This window comes from Staurois parvus, unplaced genomic scaffold (genome assembly GCF_062004578.1).
Source record: "Staurois parvus isolate SC_StPar_1 unplaced genomic scaffold, SC_StPar_1.0 ptg000865l, whole genome shotgun sequence".
NCBI classification, from domain to species: Eukaryota; Metazoa; Chordata; class Amphibia; order Anura; family Ranidae; genus Staurois; species Staurois parvus.
This window is the reverse complement of record NW_028318661.1, coordinates 129,322-154,537: the sequence shown is the minus strand read 5'-3', so window position 1 is coordinate 154,537 and position 25,216 is coordinate 129,322. Positions and strand designations below refer to the sequence as shown.

Below are 25,216 nucleotides of genomic sequence, written 5' to 3'. Positions count from 1 at the left end.
GAACCATATATGGCCGACCTTAGAGCTTCTGTCAGATTTGTTTGCTGCCTGTGACCCTATTGGGAAGGATGGAGAGGGTCCCTTCTCTTCCTGTCAAGAGAGAAAGATGTGAAAACAAGAAAACCGTTGGTGTAAAGATGGGGTGTCAAACTCAATTTCATTGCAGGCCGCATCAGCAGTGTGATTGCCCTCAAAAGGGCCAGTTGTATCTGGGGTGCGCTACATAGAGAGCGCAAGGTTCAGGGGTGCGCTACGTACAGAGTTCAGGGGTGCGCTACGTACAGAGTGCAGAGTTCAGGGGTGCGCTACGTACAGAGTGCAGAGTTCAGGGGTGCGCTACGTACAGAGTTAGGGGGGGTACACTATGCAGATTGTGCGACCCCAACCCCCCCAAAACTTCCTCGCATCTCTACTCTTTCCTACCTAGCCGGCGCTAGTACCTCCTTGTGTAGGTGGCTTTGCCTCGCCTTGCAAGGAGACCGTACTCTCTATTATATTCTGTCCCTTCTGAGTGCGTGCACAGATCTGTTAGAGCCGGGAGACACAGAGCAAAGCTGTCCCTTGCAAGCATGGAAGGCTTCTATGTTTACAAGTGACAGCGGGCAGTGGCGGGTGAGAGCCAAAAGGTGGCGGAATTGGGAGTTCCACCACGTTCCGGCTGCAAAACTGGGTGTGAGGGCCACATGACAAGGCCCGTGGACCTTGTATTAGACATACGTGGTCTAAAGTCTTTAAAGGGAATCATTGAGCTTGTAGCTTATGAAGGAGTCTAATAATGTGGCTTCACTTTCTCCATATTAGTTTGGGATCACCGATTTACTGAAATCAGAGACTGGCCTGGCAACTGGCATGTTCAGGAGGTGGTCTTCCTACATTAAATTTCTTTCAGTACTGGTTTTCATTAGGAACACACACAATAAAAGTCAATAGAAAGCACAACACACACAAATTCCAGGTCTTTATTTCACTGGAATGGAAAAAAAAAAAAACCTACAATCAACAGACCTGCGCAAAATGGCAGATCGCAATTGCACAATAAACTTTAAAAAAAAAAAAAAACAAACAAATTATTCACAAACATTTCTTTCATAAGAAACATTCTCAGACAAAATGTACACCAAGCTTTTTACAAAGCATGTTAAAAAAAAAAAAATACAACATCGTCCTTGCTCGATGATCCATTTTATACAAAATACGCTGCGTTGGGATTGCTACAACTTTGATGTTTTATGGGTCATGAAATATTAGTAATACCAAAAAAAGGCAGTTTCTTCGGTTTAAGACTTTCGATAACTCTTTAAGAAAAAATAATAACTTAGGTTTGCGACGTAAGACTCAAAATGTCTTGTACAGTGGCAAGTTTGGGCCGGGCCCATTTCGTACCTCCAACACTTTAGTGTAACAGCTTACGTCGGTGGACAGGTAGACCTTCAGCCACTTCTATACAGAAAAAAAAAATCTTTGTAATCCTTCCAAGTGTTTGCTGTCCTTTAAAACTACAGTCCCAACATTCGAAAGGTAGAAGAGTCTACAAAATTCGGGCCAGGCAGTGCTTGGGTCTTTCAATCCGTGTTAATTTCGCATGGGTTTAATCCATTACTTTTTGCTTCTAGATAAATCCTCTGGAAGTCCCTATACCGCGGCGCACAGCCCAATCGGGGCTCCCCAAAGTGCATTCGTCCAGTGAACAAGAACTCCCCCAGTCCTGCTCTGACGCCACATTCCAAAGGCGTCCTTATCTTCCCTTCCCAACCTCTGTGTTCTTGGCTGGGTTGGAAAATTTTGCTTTTCTGTCGGTAAAGTCTGTTGATGGAAACAGAAATGATGGATTCCTGCTGTTCAATGTCAGTGGTTACTTCTTTGATAGAACCTTTGACAACTAAAAAAGAAAAAAAACAGAAAAAAATTAAGTTATATTAATATCTTTGCAATCTTTAAAAAAATTCTATAATTTTGTCATTTCAAAAGTCACTTTTAATATCTTCAAATTTTCAATTTGCATTTAAATAATATTCTATAATCCTGACATAAAGGTCCTTATTTATTTATTGCCGGTTATAGGGTGACAATTCACTGTCCCTGTCTCCCAGTTGTGCTCCTGCGTAGCCACCCTGTCGCATGTTCTTCCAGTGGAGGCTACAAGTGGCTGTGCCAACGTACATTGGATGGTCTACAAGTTTATGGTATATATTGACATAAAACGGTTAGGGTCCACATCGCCTTTGGATTTTTTTTTTTCATTGCATTCTACTTTAAATGGCTCATTTCCCTTTTCCTATTTTTGTACTCTCAAGGCAACTTAAGAGAGTGTGATTTGGATGGATGTAGGGGCACGCTCGATATGGAAGGTCATCACACTTGGTTATTTTAAAAAGGTTTATTGGAATTTACAGGTGATGAGTAGACCAAATCATTTTGTGAAAAGTGCCCCTCTTCAGGGAGGTGATGGTTGGTGTGGCCACAGCACCTAAAAAGGGCTCTCATCGTATTCGACCTACGGTTCCAGGCCAATCCCAACCACACCAACCATCACAGCCATGACGAAGGGTGGAGGGCATTTCTCCCGAAACGCATCGCTCTACTTATCACTGGTGAACCAATAAACCTCAACTGTGACAACCTCCCATATTGTGCACATCTCCTATTACCATTACTTATATAGCTCTGTCAATGTAGTGCTTTACATACATATTTTTAAATTCATATCACTCCCTGCTTACAATCTAAGGTCCTTACCTCACATGCATACATAAACATAGCAGGGCTAACCTACCAGCATGTCTTTGGAGTGTGCGAGGAAACTGGAGTACCCAAAGGAAACCCACGCAGACAAAAGGGGGGACATGCATACTCCAAGCAGGTAGTGCCATGGTTGGGGTTTGAACCGATTACCCTAGTGCTGCTAAGGGGAAGTGCTAACCACTTAGCCACTGTGCTGCGCAAACTCATCTGAATCCATCTTGCAGAATGCTTTTCCTCTGCTACCAGAGAGGCAGCAAACAAAACAACAAGGCCAAGGCTCACCCACGTCTTTCCTTTACTTTCCACATACTCCCGTGAAGGACAACAGATCCAAAATCACCTCCAGGGATACCAGACTACATATTAGTCCAGCTGAGCCATTAAAGCACATTTAGCCTAAGAGTGTGGGCCAACAGTAAGGAATGTGGATGTCACAAAAAAAAAAAAAAAACTAGGATGTGATGTCATAGAAAGGAGACGAGAGCTAGACTACAGGCAAAACTTTTGATTAAACAGCACAAATATTTTGTTCTGTTGGTTACAACACAGTTAAGAAATGTCCATGATACTTTATAAGTTCCAAGGCTCAATTCACACTGCTGCGACCCCAAATTCGCACAACTTTTGTGATTTAACATTGCAGTTCTATGACACTCAAGTCGCAGAAACCCTTTTTCCTGTCACTGTGACTTGAGTTGCATTGATCTGTCATTCCCTCCATTGGCTTCCGATTGCCCAACGCATAAAATTCAAACTACTAACATTGACGTACAAAGCTATTCATAATACTGCCCCAAACTACCTCACCGACCTGATACCCAAATACCACCCAACCCGTACTCTTCGCTTCTCACAAGACCTCCTACTCTCCAGTTCCCTGGTCTCCTCCCACGCCCGACTCCAGGACTTCTCCAGGTCTTCCCACATCCTCTAGAACTAACTACCCCAATCCAGACTGTCATCTACCCTCCTCACCTTTAGGCGCACCCTGAAAACCCATCTCTTCAGGGAAGCCTACCCCGCCCTCACCTAACAGCCAATCTCCTCCGCTCCTCCTACCACTCCACCCCCCCACAGCCACTTCCTCCTGTACCACTATCCCCTCCCTCCTAGATTGTAAGCTCCAAGGAGCAGGACCCTCTAACCCCTCGTGTAGTGTATTGTTACTGTACTGTCTCATGTACTGTCCCCCACTATAATGTACAGCGCTGAGCAAACTTTCTTGCGCTATGTAAATACTATATAATAATAAGTTATTAAGACACCACCCATGTGGTGTTGCAATAGTGCACCAATATGACTACAATTACCTTAACCCCTTCCCGCCGACGCCTCCCGGCCCTTTAAGAGATTCAGACGCCGGGAGGCGGGGCAATTGGGGCGTGGTTTAGGAATCGTGACCGCCGTGATGACGCGTCACGGCGGTCACATGATTGGGAAAGGTCCCGTTCGAAAGAGCGGACCGGGACCTTTCCGTGAGTACCACACATGTATGCTGGGAGCGCGCAGGGCGCGCGCTCTCAGCACATATGTATTTAGTTACATGGACGCAAATGTGCGGCCGCTCGGCGTCTAGGCCCAGACGCCGGGAGGCCGCACATTTGTGTGCGGCCGGCGCAAAGGGGTTAAGCACAATGGCCTTCTTTGTTAGAGCAGCAAATGAATTGGCCAAAAAAATAGCCACTTGTGTAAATGATATAAGTGAACAATTGCTGAACCGCCCAAAAATGATGCTAAATCGCACACCGAATGTGCAATCTCAATTTTTATCTTGATATTCTAGATGGAGAATAACCAGAGAATAAAAGCACAGCTTTTTATACTCACCGAAATCACTAATGCACACTGCTAGCAGGATCTCTGTGTCACTGCAGGGTCGACAGGGATCTGCAAAGAGGAAAAAAAAGAAAAGAAGAAAAGGTTAGTGGACATGGAAGAATAGGCTCTTTGATTGCAATTGCTGCTGCAGCAGAAATAAGTTTCATGCACGCTGGTTAAACTACAGAGATTGGAATTTAGGGGAGTTGGTGGAAAAACTTCAACACAATCGCACGCATGCAGTAAAACTGGATCGAAGCGCACACCCACACTCCGCAACAACAAACTCTGCATTGTTTTCCTATACAAACATAAATTACTCTTGCTTCTGTTGTTACAGATTGGAGATTACACACAAATAAGTCAAAATGGATTTTCTAATCATTTTTACAGAGAGAGAGAATGTCAATGTCTGGGAAGGCATGCTGGTATTTGAAGTGCAGCCAATGGAGTATGTAGAATCGATTAGATAACCTTATCCTAAACTTAGTATCAATAATATGTACCTATGGTCAGTCAGGTAGTAAACCACCCCCCTTCAATGTTCAATCTGAATGGTGCCAGGGAGGAAACTGCATGTCTTGGGGGCACCTCAGTCAGGCAATGCACCATACTAAAAACCAACTAGAGACATGGGTGTTCAACCTGCAGCTCTCCTGGTGTTGCCGAACTACAAGACCCATGAGGCATTGCAAGGTTGACAGTTACAAGCACAAGCATGACTCCCAAATGCACAGGCATGATGGGACTTGTAGTCCGTCCTGCAACAGCTGGAGGGCCACAGGTTGGACACCCATGAGTAAGAGCATCACAAAGAAAGCCTACTGACCTTAAAAAACTTTGTAACAGTGGGAAGGGGTCCCAGCACCTGCCTGACTTAAATCTAATAATAAAAAGGCATTACATAGTCCATAGGAGCCCTTGTTTGGTTACACAACGGTTATATCCTCTGCTGCTGAGGAACCCTAAGCAACTTTCTGGTTGGTTTACATGCAGACTTACTGAAGTGTTGCATGTCTGTGATATAATGGTAAAAAGCAAGAGACCCCTCGAGTTCAAACCCACTGCAGGATAGAGAGTGGTAGGGATCAGATGGGGCTCAAAATATGTTGGGCAGGGCAATGCCTGTCTCCGGTTTAAGAGTAAATCTGGCCATAGATAGATCAAATCTTGGTTGGTCCCTGCTGAAATAGCAAGATTTGATCAATCTATGGACAGGATGGTTATATTGAAGTCAATCCAATCAATCGACTTCAGAAACACCAGCCTGTCAGATTTTTTTTTTCATGCAATCACTGCCAACGGCTATAGCCACCAGCAGTGATCATTGTGTTCTGCCAACAGGGAAGGCTCCCTGCCAGCGAAACACAATAGCGCTGTGGGAGGGATTCCTCCATCATTCAGGATGTAATTACAATAGCAGGGAAAGGCCTTGGCTTACCAAGCTAAAATTAAAAAAAAAAAAAGACCTAAAAAGGTCAACCAAAAACTGTCAGCTCACAATCTGGATTACACGTTGATTTCTTATATCTTAGAGCTCCAGTTTTGAGATATCCCTAGCAGAATTCATGAAGTTATCCGTTCCTCATGGCTTCTCTATAAAATACAGAAGAAATCTAAATTTAGGACGCTTCCCTACACAAAAGACACTTGTTAAAGCTTTAAGTGTGGCTGGAGCAGAAACAAACTACAGAGAGAAAATTTCACCAAGCAGGATCCTAAAGCAATATGAACTACTTTCAGGTGACTCATCAACAGCTGATGTTCAATCCTCACCTACTTCTGATATGAATAAAATAATGGATGCCAGGATGGTAGCTGGGGTTTCATGTCTGCATTTGCTGTATAACTGCTGCTGTATTCAACTTCAAAAGTTTTAGCATCGGACCAAAATCTGTCGCTTTTTATTTGAGAACATACTGCAAACATTCACATGCAAACAAAACCTCTTGGCAACCAAAATCAGAACTTGTGGAGCCTTGCTTAATATTTGTGCACTGGCCAACAGCGCACCTGCTGAACCAAATTTTGGACCCTCCAGTCCAAGTCAAGCCATGTAGAAACCTTTACCCGCCAAGTATCAATCGACAGAAGTGCCCATGTCCAGGTCAAAACAACAATGGGAAGAGTCCCAACTCCCCTCTGACCAACATCTAGTATAAATGGGCCTGTAAGTCCCAAAGGTCTCCTGTACAGCTGAACAGTCAAGCACAAATGGTATACTGACTTCAACCTTTCCAACGGTTTCGTTTCTGCCACCCCCCTCTGCCAATCCCTCCACTGGCTTCCGATTGCGCAACGGATCAAATTCAAAATCCTAACACTGACGTACAAAGCCGTCCACCATACTGCCCCAAACTACATCACTGACCTAATATCCAAGTACCACCCAACACGCACACTCCGCTCCTCACAAGACCTCCTTCTCTCTAGTTCCCTGGTCTCCTCCTCCCATGCCCGCCCTCCAGGGTGTCACCCATCCTCTGGAACTCCCTGCCCCAACCCTTCAGATTATCACCTACTCTCCTCTCCTTTAGGCACACCTGGAAAACCCATCTCTTCAGGGAAGCCTACCCCACCCCCTGCTAACTTGCCGACCTCCTCCACTCTTCCTACCACTCCATCCCCTACAGCTATCTCCTCCTGTGCCACCATCCCCTCCCTCCTAGATTGTAAGCTCCAAGGAGCAGGGCCCTCAATCCCCTCATGTTTTGCATTGTATTGGTATTGTTCTGTCACATGTTCTGTCCCCCTTTGTAATGTACAGCGCTGAGCAAACTATTGGCGCTTTATAAACACTGAATAATATTAATAATAATAATAATAATAATAATGTTCCCCACCCAAGCACACCTGAATGTCCCTTCACTTGCATGCCGTCTCTTATGTCATATGTGATTTATTTAGCAAAACGTAAAGCTAGAATGCGCTACTGGAAGCAGCATGGGATCTGCTTTCTATGGAGAGCTGCTTTTTTGACTCTACAAACCACCAAAAACAATTCCGATATACAGGGCTCCAGGATGGAAACAAAGAAAGGAAAAAAGTTATCACAATTTGTAAATTATGGGGTATGGTGCTGCCTAATCTTGCTGCCCTTGGTGGGTATAGCTCATGACAACCTTTATGTTAAATACCACCTTGTCCACCCCCTGCATTTGCAAACAGTCTGTCTGGAAAGTCTGTATGCAGAGCATGGATATTTCCAACCTGCATTAAGAAATCGCACTTGTTCAGAAATAAACAGAAAAAAAAAAAAAAAAACTAAGAACACCAGGATTAGAGTTTGAACTCATGCAAACTATTTCAATCACCTGATGATAGAAACACTTTATAATAATACGCTGCCTGACTGGATTACACAGGAATGGAGCCGCGCAGGACTAGCTCGGTGAGCTGGAAGCATAAAAAACACAAATACCTTTTGACAGCTCTGCTGCAGGTTTTGTGCGTGTGTGACACTTGTGTAGATTACAGAGGAAAATGCTGCCTGCCAGCACAGAGGGAGGTGAGGCAATCGTGCCTTTCAAGCACAGAACACAAAGAATGTAATCATCATCATCAGAAGCAGGTCCCCAAAATGGCAGGTCACGACTTGCAACCCAAATCCATTGCTCAATTAAAAACCACAAGTGACTGAACCCCGAGGACATTTATGCACAAGTCACCACAAGCTGTACGAAATAAATAGCCCTGTCAAACCAAGTACGAATGTAAGAGCCCGCAGGCACAACAACCACTTGCCCTTCTAAACGGCCAACATGCTAGAATGAAGATTGCAAAACCAAGCTTACGAGTGCATCGGCTGTCTGTACATTAAAAAGGTGGCCATTGTAATGCAATCATTGCGAAGACAAAAAAGTATGGAAGTTTACTTGGGGGATGTGGACTCACCACAAAACTCAAACCCCAAGAGCTAGGCATCAAAAAAAATAAATAAATAAAAATTTAATACCTACTACCCAACTTTGAGTCTTTTCTCTGTCTGTCAATGGAAAGTCCCACTCTGACTACTTAAACTTTCAATTGATTCCTAAACCTTTTGGCTCCAGAACATTAACGTGAATCTCAAAGAGTAACTCCAGGCTTTAATTGCCATTTATGTCTCCAATAATCATATTTTTCATATTCTACTTGAGAGAGCAGAAAGTGAGAGGAAATCACCCCATAAACAAGGGAACATCTGCAGGTGTCATCAGAACAGATGTCCCCATTTGCAGTTTCCACTCAACCTAGTTAAATTGGTATATTATCTCTTCAGATCTGAGCTTGACTAGAACACCTCATCAGTCTACCTTTATCCGGCCCTTGGGGCACCATTTCTTCCATTGATACGAGGCACTATTCCTCCCACTGGCACCAATGGGGCACTATTCCTCCCACTGGCACCAACGTTGGGACACCATTTCTTCCACTGACACTAATGATGGAGCATTGTTGCGCCAACTGACACCAAGAATGCGAAACAGATCCCCTGGCATTTTCTACTCTCCCTGGCCACGGTCTGCCCCCCACCCCCCAAAAAAAAGTCTGAAGCACAGTAAACTGGCCCTTTGTTTAGACACCCCTGGTCTATAACAATCTTACAATTTTATTGAAAAAAAGTGACTAAAAGCACCTTATGGAAACTTCTATATAAAAAGATTTTTTATGAAGTTACATTTTAAGTCACCTAGCTTTGCCTCACTGGCATTTAGTGAACTGACCATTAGTAATATTTTTGAAGCAAAGATATCCCTAGGAGATCTGGCTTTTTGTTCCTTATTGCTTGGGTAAAGTTTTTAGATGCAAATTAGAGGCAACAGTCTCAATGACACAGAGAAGGGACCATGTAATTTCCCCTCCACATACTATTCGCCAAGCAATCGTCATACACCCAAGGCACCTGCTAGCTTTGGTGACCTTAAGGAAAACACTTTCATTTTTAGTGTATTTTGTTTTGAGATTTTCCTTCAAGAAAAGGATTTCAGCCTTCAGAAATTTCACTAATAGAATATCATAAGCAGACGTCATTTGTGGTCACTGTGCATTAAACAAAACCATTTCAGCAAGTTTTTAAATAAATCCCTTAGTCTGCAAATTCCGCAGACAGATGTGGCCATCTTTTAGGTCAAGAAAGGAATAAGTTCCAGAAGGTTGGAAGTTGAAAGGTTGACGTTCCAATGTTAGCATGCCAGTTTTTCCTGGAAGAGGCCAAAGTTTCTCCTTACAGATATCCAAACAAGCTAGTATTAATTGGGCCAAAAAAGTCAAAGTTTCAGTATGTCCTAAAATTTAGGCTACTGTAATTCAACTTTTTGCAGAATAATGCTGGCATTGTGTGCATCTGCTGTTAACCTACAGGGAGCTACTTTAAAAAAAGAAGTTCAGTATCCTTAGGTAACCTGAACTTTGTGGTTCCTGTAGCTCCTTTGCGGAGGCCCTGAAGGCCACTGTGTTGGCTGCTAGGACCAAGAGATGTAATTACACCATTCTTTGCAAGCTGCAGCTGCTGTGAGCTACTTGTTCTCTGATCCTGATGTTGCCGACTACTAACATGACAGACTGATGCAACAACAGACCACACTTGTTGGACAACAGACCCTGACAGAGCTGGTGCTTCCGCTGGAGAACCCCGGTTATAGGGGCAGATTCCCTCAGCCACTACTAAACCCTTGTACCGGATAACATCAATAAAACACATTCTGGGCTTTTAGAAGGCACTTGGCTCTACTTTTAGAATTGTCCAGAGCACCGAAAAGTGCACTGGAGTGCAAATAGGAAGGATCTGGCTGAAAGAACTTGGAGGTGATCAGCAAGACAGAAATGCAAAATGATGGAAAAAAAAAAAAAAAAAAGAAAGTTGAAATCAGCACTTTATAAAACCATTTATGTTGCACAAATGTTTAAGCCAGTTAAATGCCAGGAACGACTGCAAACAACCACAACACTGACCAATGCCATAGCTGCCTGCTTCAAATTGTTATTAACAGGGCATCTACAGGCACCCATGACTTTATTCTACAAGAGAAGAGAAACCAGTTTCCTAAAACTACTAAATCAATAGTTAAAAAAAAAAAAAAAAAAAAATTATATATATATATATATATATATATATATATATATATATATATATATATATATATATATATATATATATATATATATATATATATATATATATATATATATATATATATATATATATATATATTAGTAGTAGTACCCCTACTAGGGTAAACCGGGCCACAAATCTTTTAAGCGGCACACATCGGACTGAAGTTCCTTGATGTGGCTGTAGATAATGTGTTCAGCTCAACCTCCCAGAAGAAAACCCATCGCCCCAGAACCAGACAAGTCAAATTACACAGCGCAAGAGCCAGATTAAAGGAATAAAAAAAACAAGAAAGACACTACAAGATCTTGACAGAACTCTTGAACACCAAAGGGGTCGGGAGGCTTAACCCCAGCTGCCCCAACAAGCACCTGACAGCTTATGGCTTTTGAAAACCCAAAGATGTGGAAAAAAGCAAGAGAGCAATTCATGAACGCTCTTATAAAAAAAAAAAAAAAGAAAGAATTTCGATCTCTCTCTGCTGCTTTATGGCACTTTTCAGCTTGAATTGTCCAACATAAAAAAATGGATATTCAAGCACTTCTCCTAGTTTTCAAACTTGGAAACTGAAGTTTATTTTTGTCCCTAGCAACATATAAAAAGCACATAAATTCCTTCACAGTGACAATAACAATGTACAAAGCATGGCCCTTACCATCCGAAGATACTATTTCATTTGGAAATAAAATTTTATACTAGCAATTTGGCTTTGCACTAAAGGTCAGACAATTATGCGAGGAAAAGCCGGAGGCCTTTAAATCTTCTTTTAGTATAATGGCTTCTTAAAAAAAAAAAAAAAAAGTCAGGAGCTCTCCATTGTCCAAAATTGTTAATTACTACTACAAGTTGACAATCATGGATTACCACCTATCCTTAAAGACCTTTCATTCATCAAATTCACCCATTTAATTGCAGGCATTATCCTCTACACAACAAAACTCCCCACTAGCGGCTAGTTAATTGCTAATTTCCTATTTAGAGAGAATGTATCACAAAGCAAAATATATCTTTGTTAGAAGCCTCAGATAGACGCTCAAAATCTCTGGATTTCGGTCTTTATGCAAGTTTCGGGGCAGTAAATCTCATTAGGTTCTGCTTTAGTAACTGGTATGCAAAATTCTAAAAACAGCAGCTCCACCTGAGGCTTTTGGACTATTTTGCTTTGTTGCACATCACTTTAACTTGTATACTTTATTATATTGCAGCCCTTCATCCACATGAAGGAGGCCCTTCGATTTTTCAGAAATTGGTGACTAATCTGGGAGCAAATTTTTGTGACCTGGATCAACTTTTGACAGGAAATAGCCTTCCGTGAAGAAGTACTGACATAACAAAGGGCACAATATAACTAGATCTCCTGCATCATCTTCATGATAAATAACCCCACCAAAAGTGAGGAACAGCAAGGAGCAAAACAAGGCTGCCCTTATAATTCACAACTTTTGGTGTTGCCGAGGGCTTACATGGCAACTTTAAAGATGAACACCCATCAGACACAAATTGCAACTCTATATTCATTAATACATCAATAAAGCCAAAAAAAGAAAAAACACCACACAAACATGGTATACTTACCTGCTCTGTTTAATGATTTTGCACATAGCAGCCCCAATCCTCCTTCTAGGGTCTCCTGACGCTGCTCCTGGCCCTTCCCTCCTACAGAGGGCCCCTAGAACAAGCATCTTGCTGTGGGGGCATCCAAGCAGGCTCACTCCCAAGCCACTGCTCGACATGTCCATTCACACACAGAGCCACAGCTCAGCCCTGCCCCCCCTTTCTCCTAATTGGTTCACTGGCTGTGATTGACAGCAGCAGGAGCCAATGACATGAAGGTAAAAATCTCACGTCTTTACAACCACTTTAAATATCTTATTAAATGCCAGCAGTGCAAGTTCCTGCATTTAACATGGCAGCAGCCTCTTGCAGTCCCTGTACAGCAAAACTCAGACTGGGAAAGGGAGGATCAGCAAAAGGGGTCAATCAGTTGTGCTGAAGTGTTCTGCTAACTAGGAGTATCCTGATAGAAGTAGAAAGCAAAGTAAGGCAAGCCACAGATGGTGCAATTTTCTTTCCTGTTGATGGGGAATCCTCACCACAGCGTTTGGCCAGTACAAAGCCTTCCCTACCGGCAGAACACAATGACTACTGTTAGCGGCTTTGGCTGGCAAAAGTAAATTGTAAACAAAAACCATCAGACAGGGCTGGTTGCACTTAAGTCGTTTGATGGATCAACTTTAGTACAACCAGCCTGCCAACAACTGGATTGAATCTCGGCAGGTCCCTGCTGAACCGGCCGAGATTCATTCCATCTACGTCCAACTTAACCAAGAGATGGCATCAGAATGATGCTTCTCTTCACTGTCCAGGGAAGGGCCAAGACCTGTAAAGTACTGCTAAGCCCTGGTTCACACTAGTGCGGCATTTTTAGTCACACACCTGCAGGAAACACAGGAAAACCCAACCCTTTAAAAAAAGAAAAAAAAATTGCCCAGCACAAGGCAGTGTGGGTGGGTGTGTGTGCTAAGAATTACTGGCACCCCAGCACTTCTGCAAAAGTACATAGTATCTCTGAGGGTTGGGAATGCACGCAATTGCGCACACGTTCCCGAACACCACTAGCGTAAATCTAGCCTTAACTGCAGCAAATACAATTCAGGTCTCCTACTTTGCCAGATAGGGTTGTGTGTCAGAGCTGTGCAAATCTCAGGACTGGATCGACAAATATAAGTCCTTTGGCAGCTCCCATATAGGAGTTTCATCTTTGTTTAGCCATTAGCCCGACATAAAGCGTTAAATTCCTCAAAGCGCACGACAAACAGCCTATCCATTTACCAAGAACCACAGCCATGGCAAAGGTCAAAGACCTGCAAGTCTACCCAAAATCCTTGTAGAAGGGGCCAGGCCTTGAGACTCAACACTGCTAGTACTTATGGATTACATAAATTGTATATTGGTTCTGCACAGAAAATGGTTGCATTTATTTGACAGGAACAATTAACTGCTTGTCCTAATCTGGAGGGAAGTTCAGTAGATGTTTATCACATGGGCTGAGGAAACCGGCTCCTTCTAGATTATATAAAAGAGAAGAAAGCAGGAACAAGGGGAAAAAAGATCACTAGATGGCATGAAGATAAAATGGTTGTGGTTAGAACGGAACTGCTAAACAAGACTACATTTTGCCTTTGCTCGGCTGCAAGTTCTTTGCTTGTATTTGACTTGCAACTGCAGTAAATGTGTCCGAAAAGCTACAACCTTTATATGAATTTAAGATTTGATTTAAGAAAGTTGGAAGCAGGATATATTTAAAAATTGTGCAAATATTTTGAAACTACTTGTTTTTGCACAGCATTCAGTTTTATACATGTTCACCAGTAGCAGAAAGAGGTCTTATGGCCAGCTACTGGTATTTTAAGGCTGAAATTCAGGCAACCAGATAAACATGAGAATATATATTATCAGTATTACCCATCTAATAATGAATTCTCGTTAATAATTTTATGATCCAGTCTCCCCTGCCCGTTAGCCGAATTGTTGGCCCTGCAGAATTAGCATAGCTTGTTTGTAGCCCAACTTTTGAGGGCAGTTTTAAATCCTATGTTCTTTTCAATAGTTAAGGGACAATGAGCTGACCTTTTGGTGGGGCCACTTTGAGGTCCTTAGTTCCTACAGAACAGATTGCATAGTCCATGTAACTGTTTGCACTTCACCAAGTTCCTTGGCCATTAGGGAATATAAAAACTTATCACGACCAAAAAGGTCCACACTGTCATTGGCTATATATGTACACAACACACCTTCATGGCTAACAATGGAAAAAAGCAAAAAAAAAAAAAAAAACCAGACACAATGGGGTTTATTTACTAAAGCTGGAGAGTCCAAAATCAGACTCCCTTCTGCATGGAAACCAATTAGCTTCTAACCGCAGCTTGTTCAATGAAGCTTTGGCAATGAAACCTGGAAGCTGATTGGTTTCTATGCAGAAGGGAGTCTGATTTTGGACTCTCCAGCTTTAGTAAATAAACCCCAATGTGTTTGTCCAGTCACATCCAGTTGGTTGTGGTGGGGGAAAGGAATACCATACTCGTGTCAAGACTACTGGGCCATGAAATTTAAAAGCAGGAGCCATTTCCGCAAGTAGGAGATGGTGCCACCATTTTAATTAAACAGGTTAATCAGTCAGCTAGTAAGGCGCTAAGGATAAGAAATGTGCCCAAGAATAAACTACAGCTAAGAGGGAAAACATGTCCTTTACTTAGAGGTCAAGCAAAAGGAACACTATAGGTTATTTTTAAACCAGTTCTGATTTCAAGCTGGTGGATAGAGTAGATAAAGACTCTTTTCTATTTGAGTCCTTGAGGAATAAAAGGTTAGTAATTTCTAAGGGAAAAATGTATTCCCTCTTTAAATTGTTATATGCATAATAACCCACTAAAGGTCTTGTCAACTAATCAACGATCACATCTGGAGTATGCACAAGGGTATTGAACAGGTACCAAAGGGTATGTTACACACAATAACAAAGAGATAAAGCAACCTGAGCAACACAAGTAGTAAGCACTGCAGTAGCTTTGTTTCCAAAAAGTTGGCAAAATGTTTACATTCCATACTTTGAATTCATCACAGAGTCCTTGTCAAAGACCCACCATACAGTTTTAGGGTCGGCTACTCTTTTATATCCCCTTTCTTTGGGGTTAGCCATCTTAAATTTTAACTGCAATGCCCCTGTGATTGAAATCTGTTACCACTGGTCATTTATTTACCTAATTAAAAGGAAACTACTTTTTATGGTGAAAAAAGTAGACTGCAGTCTATGGTTTTGCTTTATGCTGACCAAAGATAAGCAAAAATGTTCTCCTTGACTTTTCTATGTAGAAGTTTGAGGATTCTTATGGGTGTCCCCAAGTGCAAACCAATGATAAGCAGATATCATCCCCAAAAACGTGAAGAGAGTACCAAAAACTGGTTCATCTTGACTTTTTATGTAGGTTGAAGCACTTAAGGGGCCTTCTTATGGGATTTTTACCAGTGCAGACCAAAGATAAGCACATATCACCCCAAAGTACATGAAGAGAAAACCAAACACCATTCTCCTTGACTTTTTATGTAGAAGGTTGAATAACTTAGGGGGCTTCTTATGGGATTTTCCCCCAGTGCAGACCAAATATAAGCAGATAACACCCTCAAGAACGTGAAGAGAATACCAAAAAATGATCTCGCTCTCTTCTATGTAGAAGGTTGAAGAACTTAAAAAGGGGCTTCTAATGGGTTTCACCTACTGAAGACCAAATATAAGCAGATAGCACCCCCTAAAACTTGGAGATTACCAGAAAAGATCTCCTTGACTTTCCCAAAAAGAATGTTGAAGCACATAGGGGACTTTTTATGGGTGTCCCCCAGTGCATCAAAACGTACATTAGACCAGGTCACCCAAAAAAAAAAAAAAAAAAAAAAAAAAGAAGGAGGAGAGGCACAGGAGGTAGGTACACCACTCTGATAAAGATTTGAGGGCTTTCAGCCTAAAGCGGGGAACCCTTTTAAGAACCCAACTCACAAGTGATCCATGACCTTATAAAAGCTATAAAAACAAAAACAGTTCTCCTTGACTTTTCTATGCATGTCCCCCAGTGCATCAAAACTGCCCTCACTTGCATTTATCAGGACAGGTCAGCCTTTCAAGAAAGGTGCAAGAGATAGGCACACCGTCCTGATTACAGAGATTTGATTGAGGGCTTTTAGCTTAAAAGTGGAGAACCCTTTTTAAAAACGCAACTCCATGTCCATATAAAAACTATAAAAACAAAAAAATTAATCATTACTGCGTAGTGCTAGTGACTCTTCAAATGCTTCTTGGGTGTGCCAGTCAAAATAACACACACCCCTCTCATTTATTCTGATCCTATAAATTACTAGCACTCGGCTGAGTCAGGCACTCCGGGGAGTCTCTACGGGATCAACAACTATAATCAAAATGTTGTGAGCTAGCTACATGCAGCGTAAACCAGAAGGACTGCCATTAAAAGTATTTGAAAACTGGGTGTATGCGGTGTTGTAAACAGCATCACAGGTAATTAAATGGGGATAAGCGAAACATTTTGACAGAGAGTCACCAGTGGCAGCCAACCACAGCACTGCGCTCATGGCTTAGTAAGTGATGTCATTAGATGGGTCACCCTTAGTAATGCTGGAATGAGGTTTTATGGAGAGGAGTTATTAATAATTACTTTAAAAATAAAAAATGAAAACTTGGCTACAAATTACAGGGAGACAACCAAACAGGAAATAAAAAGGTTCTTAAACCAAACCAATAAAAAAAACTATTTAAAGTATCTAAACCCAAGAACGAAAATGTAATATATTGCTGCCTATAATATGCAAAAATAAGTGCTGCGCCAATCCAGAAAAAAAAAAAAAAACCTCTTCTATATTGCAGCTCACCAGTCTTTACATGTGGTGGCTGCATTAGTTTACCTTTATTAGGCTTTATTTTCACCTTGTGATCCTGCCAGTAACACTCTTCCTGCCCTATATTATAGCGAAAGCTGGCGCCTGAAAGGATCTTAAAAACAAAATTGTAGCTTTATCAATATACTGGGTAAAACATGAAAATAGCCCACTCTTCCTAGGGTGACACCACTGAACCCTATTGAATAGCAGCGTTGTCACCCTAGGACAGGAATTGTTGGGACCACAGAATACCTCCCCCTCTCCATATCATAGGATGAGCTGTTCTATATTCCTATGAGAACTGAACCATGGAACTGATAATAGTACAGCACAGATTATCCACGCACTTGATTTCTGGCAGGATCAACAGTTTTTTGCACTTACTGAAAAGACCTTTCAATTGGATATTAAACAGATCAAAAGGGATCAAATAAATGAAGTTCATGTAACCAGACTTAAACATCACCCCTATGCTTCAGTTCCTTTAAAAGAGTAACTGCCAACAGTTTTAAAATGCAGAGGGACAAATCCTATATCAGACAACAGTAGCCTGCTAACTGCGGCACAAGAACAACAACTCCCAGCAGGCCCTGGATTTCTCATCATCCTTAAAGGGAAGCTAATTAATTACAATCCACTTTCCAAGAAAATAAAACTATGTGACATTACTAATGGATGTTTCAGATGCACAGTAATTAAAAAAAAAAAAAAAAAAAGGGGTTGCTTCCCTCTAAGCAGCATAGGAATTCATTAAAAAGAAATGCAGGATTAAAAAAACTTGAAGCAATCATCTTTGTAGCTTCCACAGCACCACCTAGTGTACAAACAGGGCACTGCAAGAGAAGGTTGCGTAAAGTGAACAAATCCTCCTGTGTTGGGAGGCACCGAGGATGAAGAGAATTAAACCCCAAAAGTTGGTTAAGGGGTTCCTTCAGGTGTTCCCTTACCAGAAATAGCATGCAAGTCTGAGAACGTCCTCCGGCTAAAAATCTCATACTGGAAGCCAGTAATTTTTCGGCTAATGTCCAACTGTGGTGTGGCCTCAATGAACAACACTTGGTCCTGGGCAAAGCAATAGACCTTATTAGGAAGGTGTTCCTCGTCCCGAACCAACATCTTGAGTTCTCCAGTTTTTTCCAAATAAATATTAGATCCTTTGGAGTCTTTTAAAGGTTTTATGCAAACAGTCAAGTGCTCAGAAGCAGACAAGGTATTGGGGAGAAGGTTGACTATGAGAGCTCCAGTTGGGTACAACCATTCGACCGATCCTTCCGAACAACGGAGGTACACCTGCTCGACTTCCTTCTTGTGCAGTTCATGGGTCAGCCCACTAAAAACGAAGGGGAAGAAAGCATAGCTGTTAATTTTGATGTCTGGGACCTCTATTTAAAAGTATAGGAAATGTTTTTGGTCTGTATGGTATAGTCTGTCTTGGCATAGTCTGGTCTGGATGGCATGGTCTAGATGGCATTTTCTGTCCTTGGTATGGCAGAGATGACATGGTCTAAATGGCGTGGTCTGTCCTTGGTATGGTCTAAATGGCGTGGTCTGTCCTTGGTATGGTCTAAATGGCGTGGTCTGTCCTTGGCAGGGGCGGACTGACCGTTTGTACACTCGGGCACTGCTCGAGGGCCCGGGGTCAGTAGGGGGCACCATGAGATGCCCCGGTACCTTTTTCATAGGCTTTTTTGAGTTTGGGCAAGGACACAGGGGCCCCATGATCCCCTTATTGCCTGGGGGCCCCATGAGTTGTCAGTCCGCCCCTGGTCTTGGTATGGTATGGTCTAAATGGCGTGGTCTGTCCTTGGCATGGCATGGTCTGGTCTAGATGGCGTGGTCTGTCCTTGGTATGGTCTAAACGGTGTGGTCTGTCCTTGGCAGGGGCGGACTGACCATTTGTAAACTTGGGCACTGCTCAAGGGCCCGGGGTCAGTAGGGGGCCCCATGAGATGCCCCTGGTACCTTTTTCATAGGCTTTTTTGAGTTTGGGCAAGGACACATGGGCCCCATGATCCCTTTTTGCCCGGGGGCCTCAGGAGTTGTCAGTCCGCCCCTGGTATGGTATGGTCTAAATGGCGTGGTCTGTTCTTGGCATGGTATGGTATGGTCTAAATGGCGTGGTCTGTTCTTGGCATGGCATGGTCTGGTCTAGATGGTGTGGTCTGTCCTTGGCATGGTCTGGTCTAGATGGTGTGGTCTGTCCTAGGCATGGTCTGGTCTAGATGGCGTGGTCTGTCCTTGGCATGGTCTGGTCTAGATGGCGTGGTCTGTCCTTGGCATGGCATGGTCTAAATGGCGTAGTCTGGTCTAGATGGCATGGTCTGGACTGTATGGTCTGTCCTTTATTTATACAATTATTACATTTCATAAATTTGGAAGCCGAAAGGATTCCACCCAACATAGCCCACAGTTGTAGTTCAATTGAGTAAATAATGATGGTTACATATTTGTTGCAAAATTATTATGGTTATTTTTTGTTTCTGAAGTTAACATGAAGCGCTATAACATTGGGAAGACAGTGATAACAATGCAACCATATACAATGGTGCATGTTGAGAGGACCCTGGTTGCTGGGCCTTGCAATCATGTGATAAAGAAGTTTGCTTTTGCAGGTCATAGTCAAGCAAGCATATCAAATGGCTGGTTTAGTCTTTTCAAAACAGACCCTTCATTGTACGAGAAGTACTGTGTGCGGAGGTACGTTTCAGCCACAGTCTGGCTATACTTTTCTTTGGAACTCCAACAGTCAAGTCAGCTGAGACTTGTAGTCTCTTAAGAGTCCCAGGGAGCAGAAAACTGTAAAAACAAACGATTAAATCTTTGCATTTTGGTTGCCCTCTTTACCCAGCATTGCCATGAGGAACGACAGAAGGGGGGACTGATGTCACTGGCTGGATATTTTATCTTCTCTACAAACATTGCTTTGCATAAACCAGAAAGATTGCCTACACTGCTGGGATAGATTAGACCAGATCATACATAATAAAACAGATTACAGATCTCCGGAGACCTGTCTCGACTAGTTCCCTTGTTCTAAAGGAGTTAAGCAAAGTTTAAAACAGCGAAACTGAAAACGGCTCGACTGGCCAGGGGGGCACTAGAGATGCAAAAATCAAGAGCCCCTTTATTGAGAACATACAATACTGAATAGGTTGCAATACATGATTTTTTTTTATGCAATAAAGCCATCAAGACACATTTGACTCAACTCAAGATTGACGGCATTTGCAAGGGAAAGTCAAATCTCCGAACTCAAAGAATGTAGGGGGATGACGTGAACCTGAAGTCACAGGAGGTATTCTCAAAGGCTGAGAACAGTTTGTGGTTGTACATATAATACATGTTAACAGAACAACGCTGACCACCTGATGGTCCTTAGGCCATCTACCCTTCTACGTGCCCCTAAAGTCAAACTGTATATAAATGTTTAGCTTTAATATACATGCAACCTTTCAAAAAAAAAAAGAAAACAAATGGGGGGAGGGGGGGGGGGGGGAGAGTAGCAAAGAAAAGTTACTCCTTTAATGTGAAGGTCAAGCATGACGGCTCCTTAGCTCCACAGTCCTGCCTCCTCTAGTTACATACTGCTCCTTAACATTGACATAACTAGTTACATAGCGCTGCTCAGCCCTGCCTCCTCTAGCTACATAGCGCTCCTCAGCCCTGCCTCCTCTAGCTACATAGCGCTCCTCAGCCCTGCCTCCTCTAGCTACATAGCGCTCCTCAGCCCTGCCTCCTCTAGCTACATAGCGCTCCTCAGCCCTGCCTCCTCTAGCTACATAGCGCTCCTCAGCCCTGCCTCCTCTAGCTACATAGCGCTCCTCAGCCCTGCCTCCTCTAGCTACATAGCGCTCCTTAACATTGACATAACTAGTTACATAGCGCTCCGCAGCCCTGCCTCCTCTAGCTACATAGCGCTCCTCAGCCCTGCCTCCTCTAGCTACATAGCGCTCCTCAGCCCTGCCTCCTCTAGCTACATAGCGCTCCTCAGCCCTGCCTCCTCTAGCTACATAGCGCTCCTTAACATTGACATAACTAGTTACATAGCGCTCCGCAGCCCTGCCTCCTCTAGCTACATAGCGCTCCACAGCGCTGCCTCCTCTAGCTACATAGCGCTCCACAGCGCTGCCTCCTCTAGCTACATAGTGCTCCTTAACATTGACATAACTAGTTACATAGCGCTCCACAGCGCTGCCTCCTCTAGCTACATAGCGCTCCTCAGCCCTGCCTCCTCTAGCTACATAGCGCTCCACAGCCCTGCCTCCTCTAGCTACATAGCGCTCCACAGCCCTGCCTCCTCTAGCTACATAGCGCTCCACAGCGCTGCCTCCTCTAGCTACATAGCGCTCCACAGCGCTGCCTCCTCTAGCTACATAGCGCTCCACAGCGCTGCCTCCTCTAGCTACATAGCGCTCCACAGCGCTGCCTCCTCTAGCTACATAGCGCTCCACAGCGCTGCCTCCTCTAGCTACATAGCGCTCCACAGCGCTGCCTCCTCTAGCTACATAGCGCTCCACAGCGCTGCCTCCTCTAGCTACATAGCGCTCCACAGCGCTGCCTCCTCTAGCTACATAGCGCTCCACAGCGCTGCCTCCTCTAGCTACATAGCGCTCCACAGCGCTGCCTCCTCTAGCTACATAGCGCTCCACAGCGCTGCCTCCTCTAGCTACATACTGCTCCACAGCGCTGCCTCCTCTAGCTACATACTGCTCCACAGCGCTGCCTCGTCTAGCTACATACTGCTCCACAGCGCTGCCTCCTCTAGCTACATACTGCTCCACAGCGCTGCCTCGTCTAGCTACATACTGCTCCACAGCACTGACTTGTTTTGCTACATATTAAGTGTGTCACTCACGTAAGTGACAAAGTTCTGAGTAACTTCCATTAGTAAATGCCACCCACAGCTACACACAGGAAATTAGAACCATATACCTGTGAGTAGTGGTTGCCTCGCTGGGTGCCAGTGGTCTCATGATGGCCTCTTACATGTCCACCATGACATAAGTGGCTCCTTGTGCCGTAGCATTGCTGTGGCTTATTAAGGAATGGACAGAACTGATACTTTTACAATATCACTTACAAGTACACGTTACATCCTGCTGCTTCCTAGCTAAGAACCCGTTTTCTAGCAGTTGGCAGTTAGCACAAATAAGTCTCTGTGAGCCAGTGACCACCTGATGATCAGGCTTCAACTACTCTCACTGGGATGGTGCAGAGTGGACTTTGAGTTGGAAAAAGCAGAGTCAACCTTTGACTTCAAACAGCTGTAGAATATAAAACTGAAGGAGGGGAAGCAAAAAAAAAAAAAAAATGTAATGACTACTGTCTATTGCAGACCAGTCAGTCAGTCTAGTGCCGACAGGCAACTTGCGACTTGTAACCTTCACGGTAGTAATTGCGAAGGCGTTCCGTAGGACGCAGGCAGTGCTGGAGAAAAGAGTATTCCTATGGTAGGGTCAGCTCCTTTGACAGTACGAGCTTCTATATGGGAATGAAAGTTTGGGTTAGGTGAACTGAATCTGTAACGAAGAGCAAACCCCAATTCACTCAACATCTATGGGGGGGGGGGGGGGGGGGGTGGATTTTAAAGTCCTACAATTCTGACGATCTATGGAGCAACCTTGGGGGTAGGGGTATATGCTGGCTTTTAGAATCCTAAAATTCTCAATATTTATGGAGCAACGTTTGATCTGGAGGGGGAGTAATATTGCTAGGATTTTAGAATCGTAGGATTCTGAAGATCTATGGAGCAGAGTGCTGTCTGGGAATGGGTGGGGGTATGTTTAGGGGTTTAGAACACTCAAATCTTCGAGATCTCTAAATCACTCAAGATCTATAGAGTTAGAGGCTACCTTGGTGGGGTAAGGCTAGGATCCTCAAGATCTATAAAGCAACATACTACCTGGGGTGAATGGCTAGGATTTTAGAACCCTAAAGTCCACAAGATCTATGAATTCTTCAAGATCTATGGAGTAAGATGCTACCACGGTGGGGTAAGGCTAGGATTTTGGAATCCTAAAATTCTCAAGATCTAGCAAGCAAGATAGTACCCGAGTGAGCCCTAAAATCTTCAAGATCCAAATATAAATGACTCATGTATGGAGTTAAATGCTATCTTGGTGGAGAATGGCTAGGATTCTCAAGATCTATGGAGCAGGATACTACCTGGAGGAAGGGGTTTATAGATAGGATTTTAGAGTCTTAAAAGTTCTACAAGCTTCTCAAGATCTATGGATCAACATACTAGCAGGGAAGGTGGGAGGGGTCGGACTTTAGAAATCATTGGTTATGTGGTGCTCATCCTCTGTAGTTTGGAAAGTCAAGTTGTGGCTATGGAACTACAAGCCCCAGCATGTCCCCAACACCCAGCAACCTATACTGAACCCTTGATCTGCTAATAAGAATACTTTGTAGCCATAAAAATTGTTTCAATAACTAAGTAACCTCATAAAGTCTTCATAATCCTTCCAAATTACAAAAAGCACCCAACAAATGTCCACCTTACACTGATTGTCCCTTTAAGATTCGTTTTAATGAAGACTGTCCTGGAATTCACTTCCAAAGCCAAGACTTTGCTGTACATGGAAAGCATAAGGAGTTGGGGGGGATAATATGAAGGTGACAACACTGCCACCCCTGCAGATGTCACCAGGGGATGGGGGAGGGTAGTAACAAATGGTCTCTTACCTTCCTTTCCAATTGCACATATCGCTGTTGTAGTGCGCTGAGCTCCCTCTGCACATCGCAGTCACCATGAAGACACTCAGCAGGATCCTCCTGAGCATGATTGCAGCCAGAGGACACCGACAGCCAGAGGGGGCTCAGCAAAGGGGCACCAAGGCGATCATCCAAAGGCAGTGCCAGGGAGAGAAGGGCATGGCCCGGGGAAGGAGAGCCGACTTAGCCAGGAGCTCCGAGACTTCCTCTCCCCATCACTGGGACGGGCGGACCTCAGCCAACAGCAGCAGATCAACGATGCAGACACCTCCAGAGCCTGTACACTGTGCACTGCCTGCCTGCAGACTGAGCGCACAGCACACACCGGGGCGGGACACACCCACAGGGGCGTGCTAAGGAAGGGGGCGGGCTTACAAAGTTCCGCTTCTACCACGCCCTACTCCCCTTCACTGACAACTTTCTGCACTCTGATACAAGTTTTTACCAACTACATCCAGAGGGAGATCTGCACTCAGCTATTCACTACGAAGTCACCAGACTTCTACTCACCTACGTGCCTGTGGGGTGCCAGAGGTCCTATATATTTATTATATATTCTCTATCTATATAGACATCGATCTATGTATATATAAAATAAATATAGAAAAAAAGTAAAAAATATACAATTAAAAAAAAATTATATATATATATATTTTTTTTTCTTTTAAATATATGTATTTGTAATTTTTTTCAGTTTTGTTTATATATATATATATATATATATATATATATATATATATATATATATATATATAAACTTCCACCTGGCAGTACTCGGGTCATTGGTTCAAATCCCAGCCATGGCACCACCTGCCTGGAGTTTGCATGTTCTCCCGATGCCTGCGTGGGTTTCCTCCGGGTACTCTGGTTTCCTGCCACACTCCAAAGACATGCTCGGAGGTGAATTGGCTCCTGTCTAAATTGGCCCCTAGTATGTGTATGTTTGAATGTGAGTTAGGGACCTTAGATTGTACTTGAGGGTTAGGAACTTATGTGAATGTACAATATATACGTAAAGTGTTGCGTAAATTGACGGTGATATATAAGTACCTGAAATAAATAAATACATTAATTTTAAAAAATAACACACACACACACACACATATATAGATAGATAGATAGATAGATAGATAGATAGATAGATAAAAAATAAATATAAAATTTTTATTTAAAATCTCTCTCTCTCACATTTTTACAAATACATATAATATTATATAAATAAATACACTGCTCCAAAAAATTAAAGGAACACTTTTTAATCCTAGTCTAGCATCAAGTCAATGAAATTCCTGGGATATCGATCTGGTCAGGTAAGTAGCAGAGGGGGTTGTTGATCGGTTTCAGCTGCTTTGATGTTCATGAAATTAACAACAGGTGGACTAGATGGGCAACAATGAGATG

The 25,216-nt window shown here is 43.2% G+C and overlaps 1 protein-coding gene across 1 annotated transcript; it reads right to left on the bottom strand.

The window, feature by feature from the left end:
• Positions 1-945: 945 nt before the first annotated feature.
• METRNL (meteorin like, glial cell differentiation regulator) lies at positions 946-24,122 on the bottom strand. Its single transcript, XM_089655716.1, has 4 exons — positions 23,786-24,122; positions 18,046-18,428; positions 4,570-4,629; positions 946-1,879 (listed from the first exon to the last, which is right to left on the bottom strand). Exons 1-4 carry the CDS (start codon positions 23,881-23,883, stop codon positions 1,563-1,565), a joined length of 858 nt encoding a protein of 285 aa, XP_089511842.1. The 5' UTR covers positions 23,884-24,122; the 3' UTR covers positions 946-1,562.
• Positions 24,123-25,216: the final 1,094 nt, after the last annotated feature.

Coding starts and splice junctions, on each gene's coding strand:
- METRNL (XM_089655716.1), bottom strand. CDS start 23,883: ATGCTCAGGAGGATCCTGCTGAGTGTCTTCATGGTGACTGCGATGTGC. Junction 4,630..18,045: donor AGACTTGCATGCTATTTCTG/GTAAGGGAACAC, acceptor TCCTCTTTGCAG/ATCCCTGTCGACCCTGCAGT. Junction 1,880..4,569: donor AGTGTGCATTAGTGATTTCG/GTGAGTATAAAA, acceptor TTTCTTTTTTAG/TTGTCAAAGGTTCTATCAAA.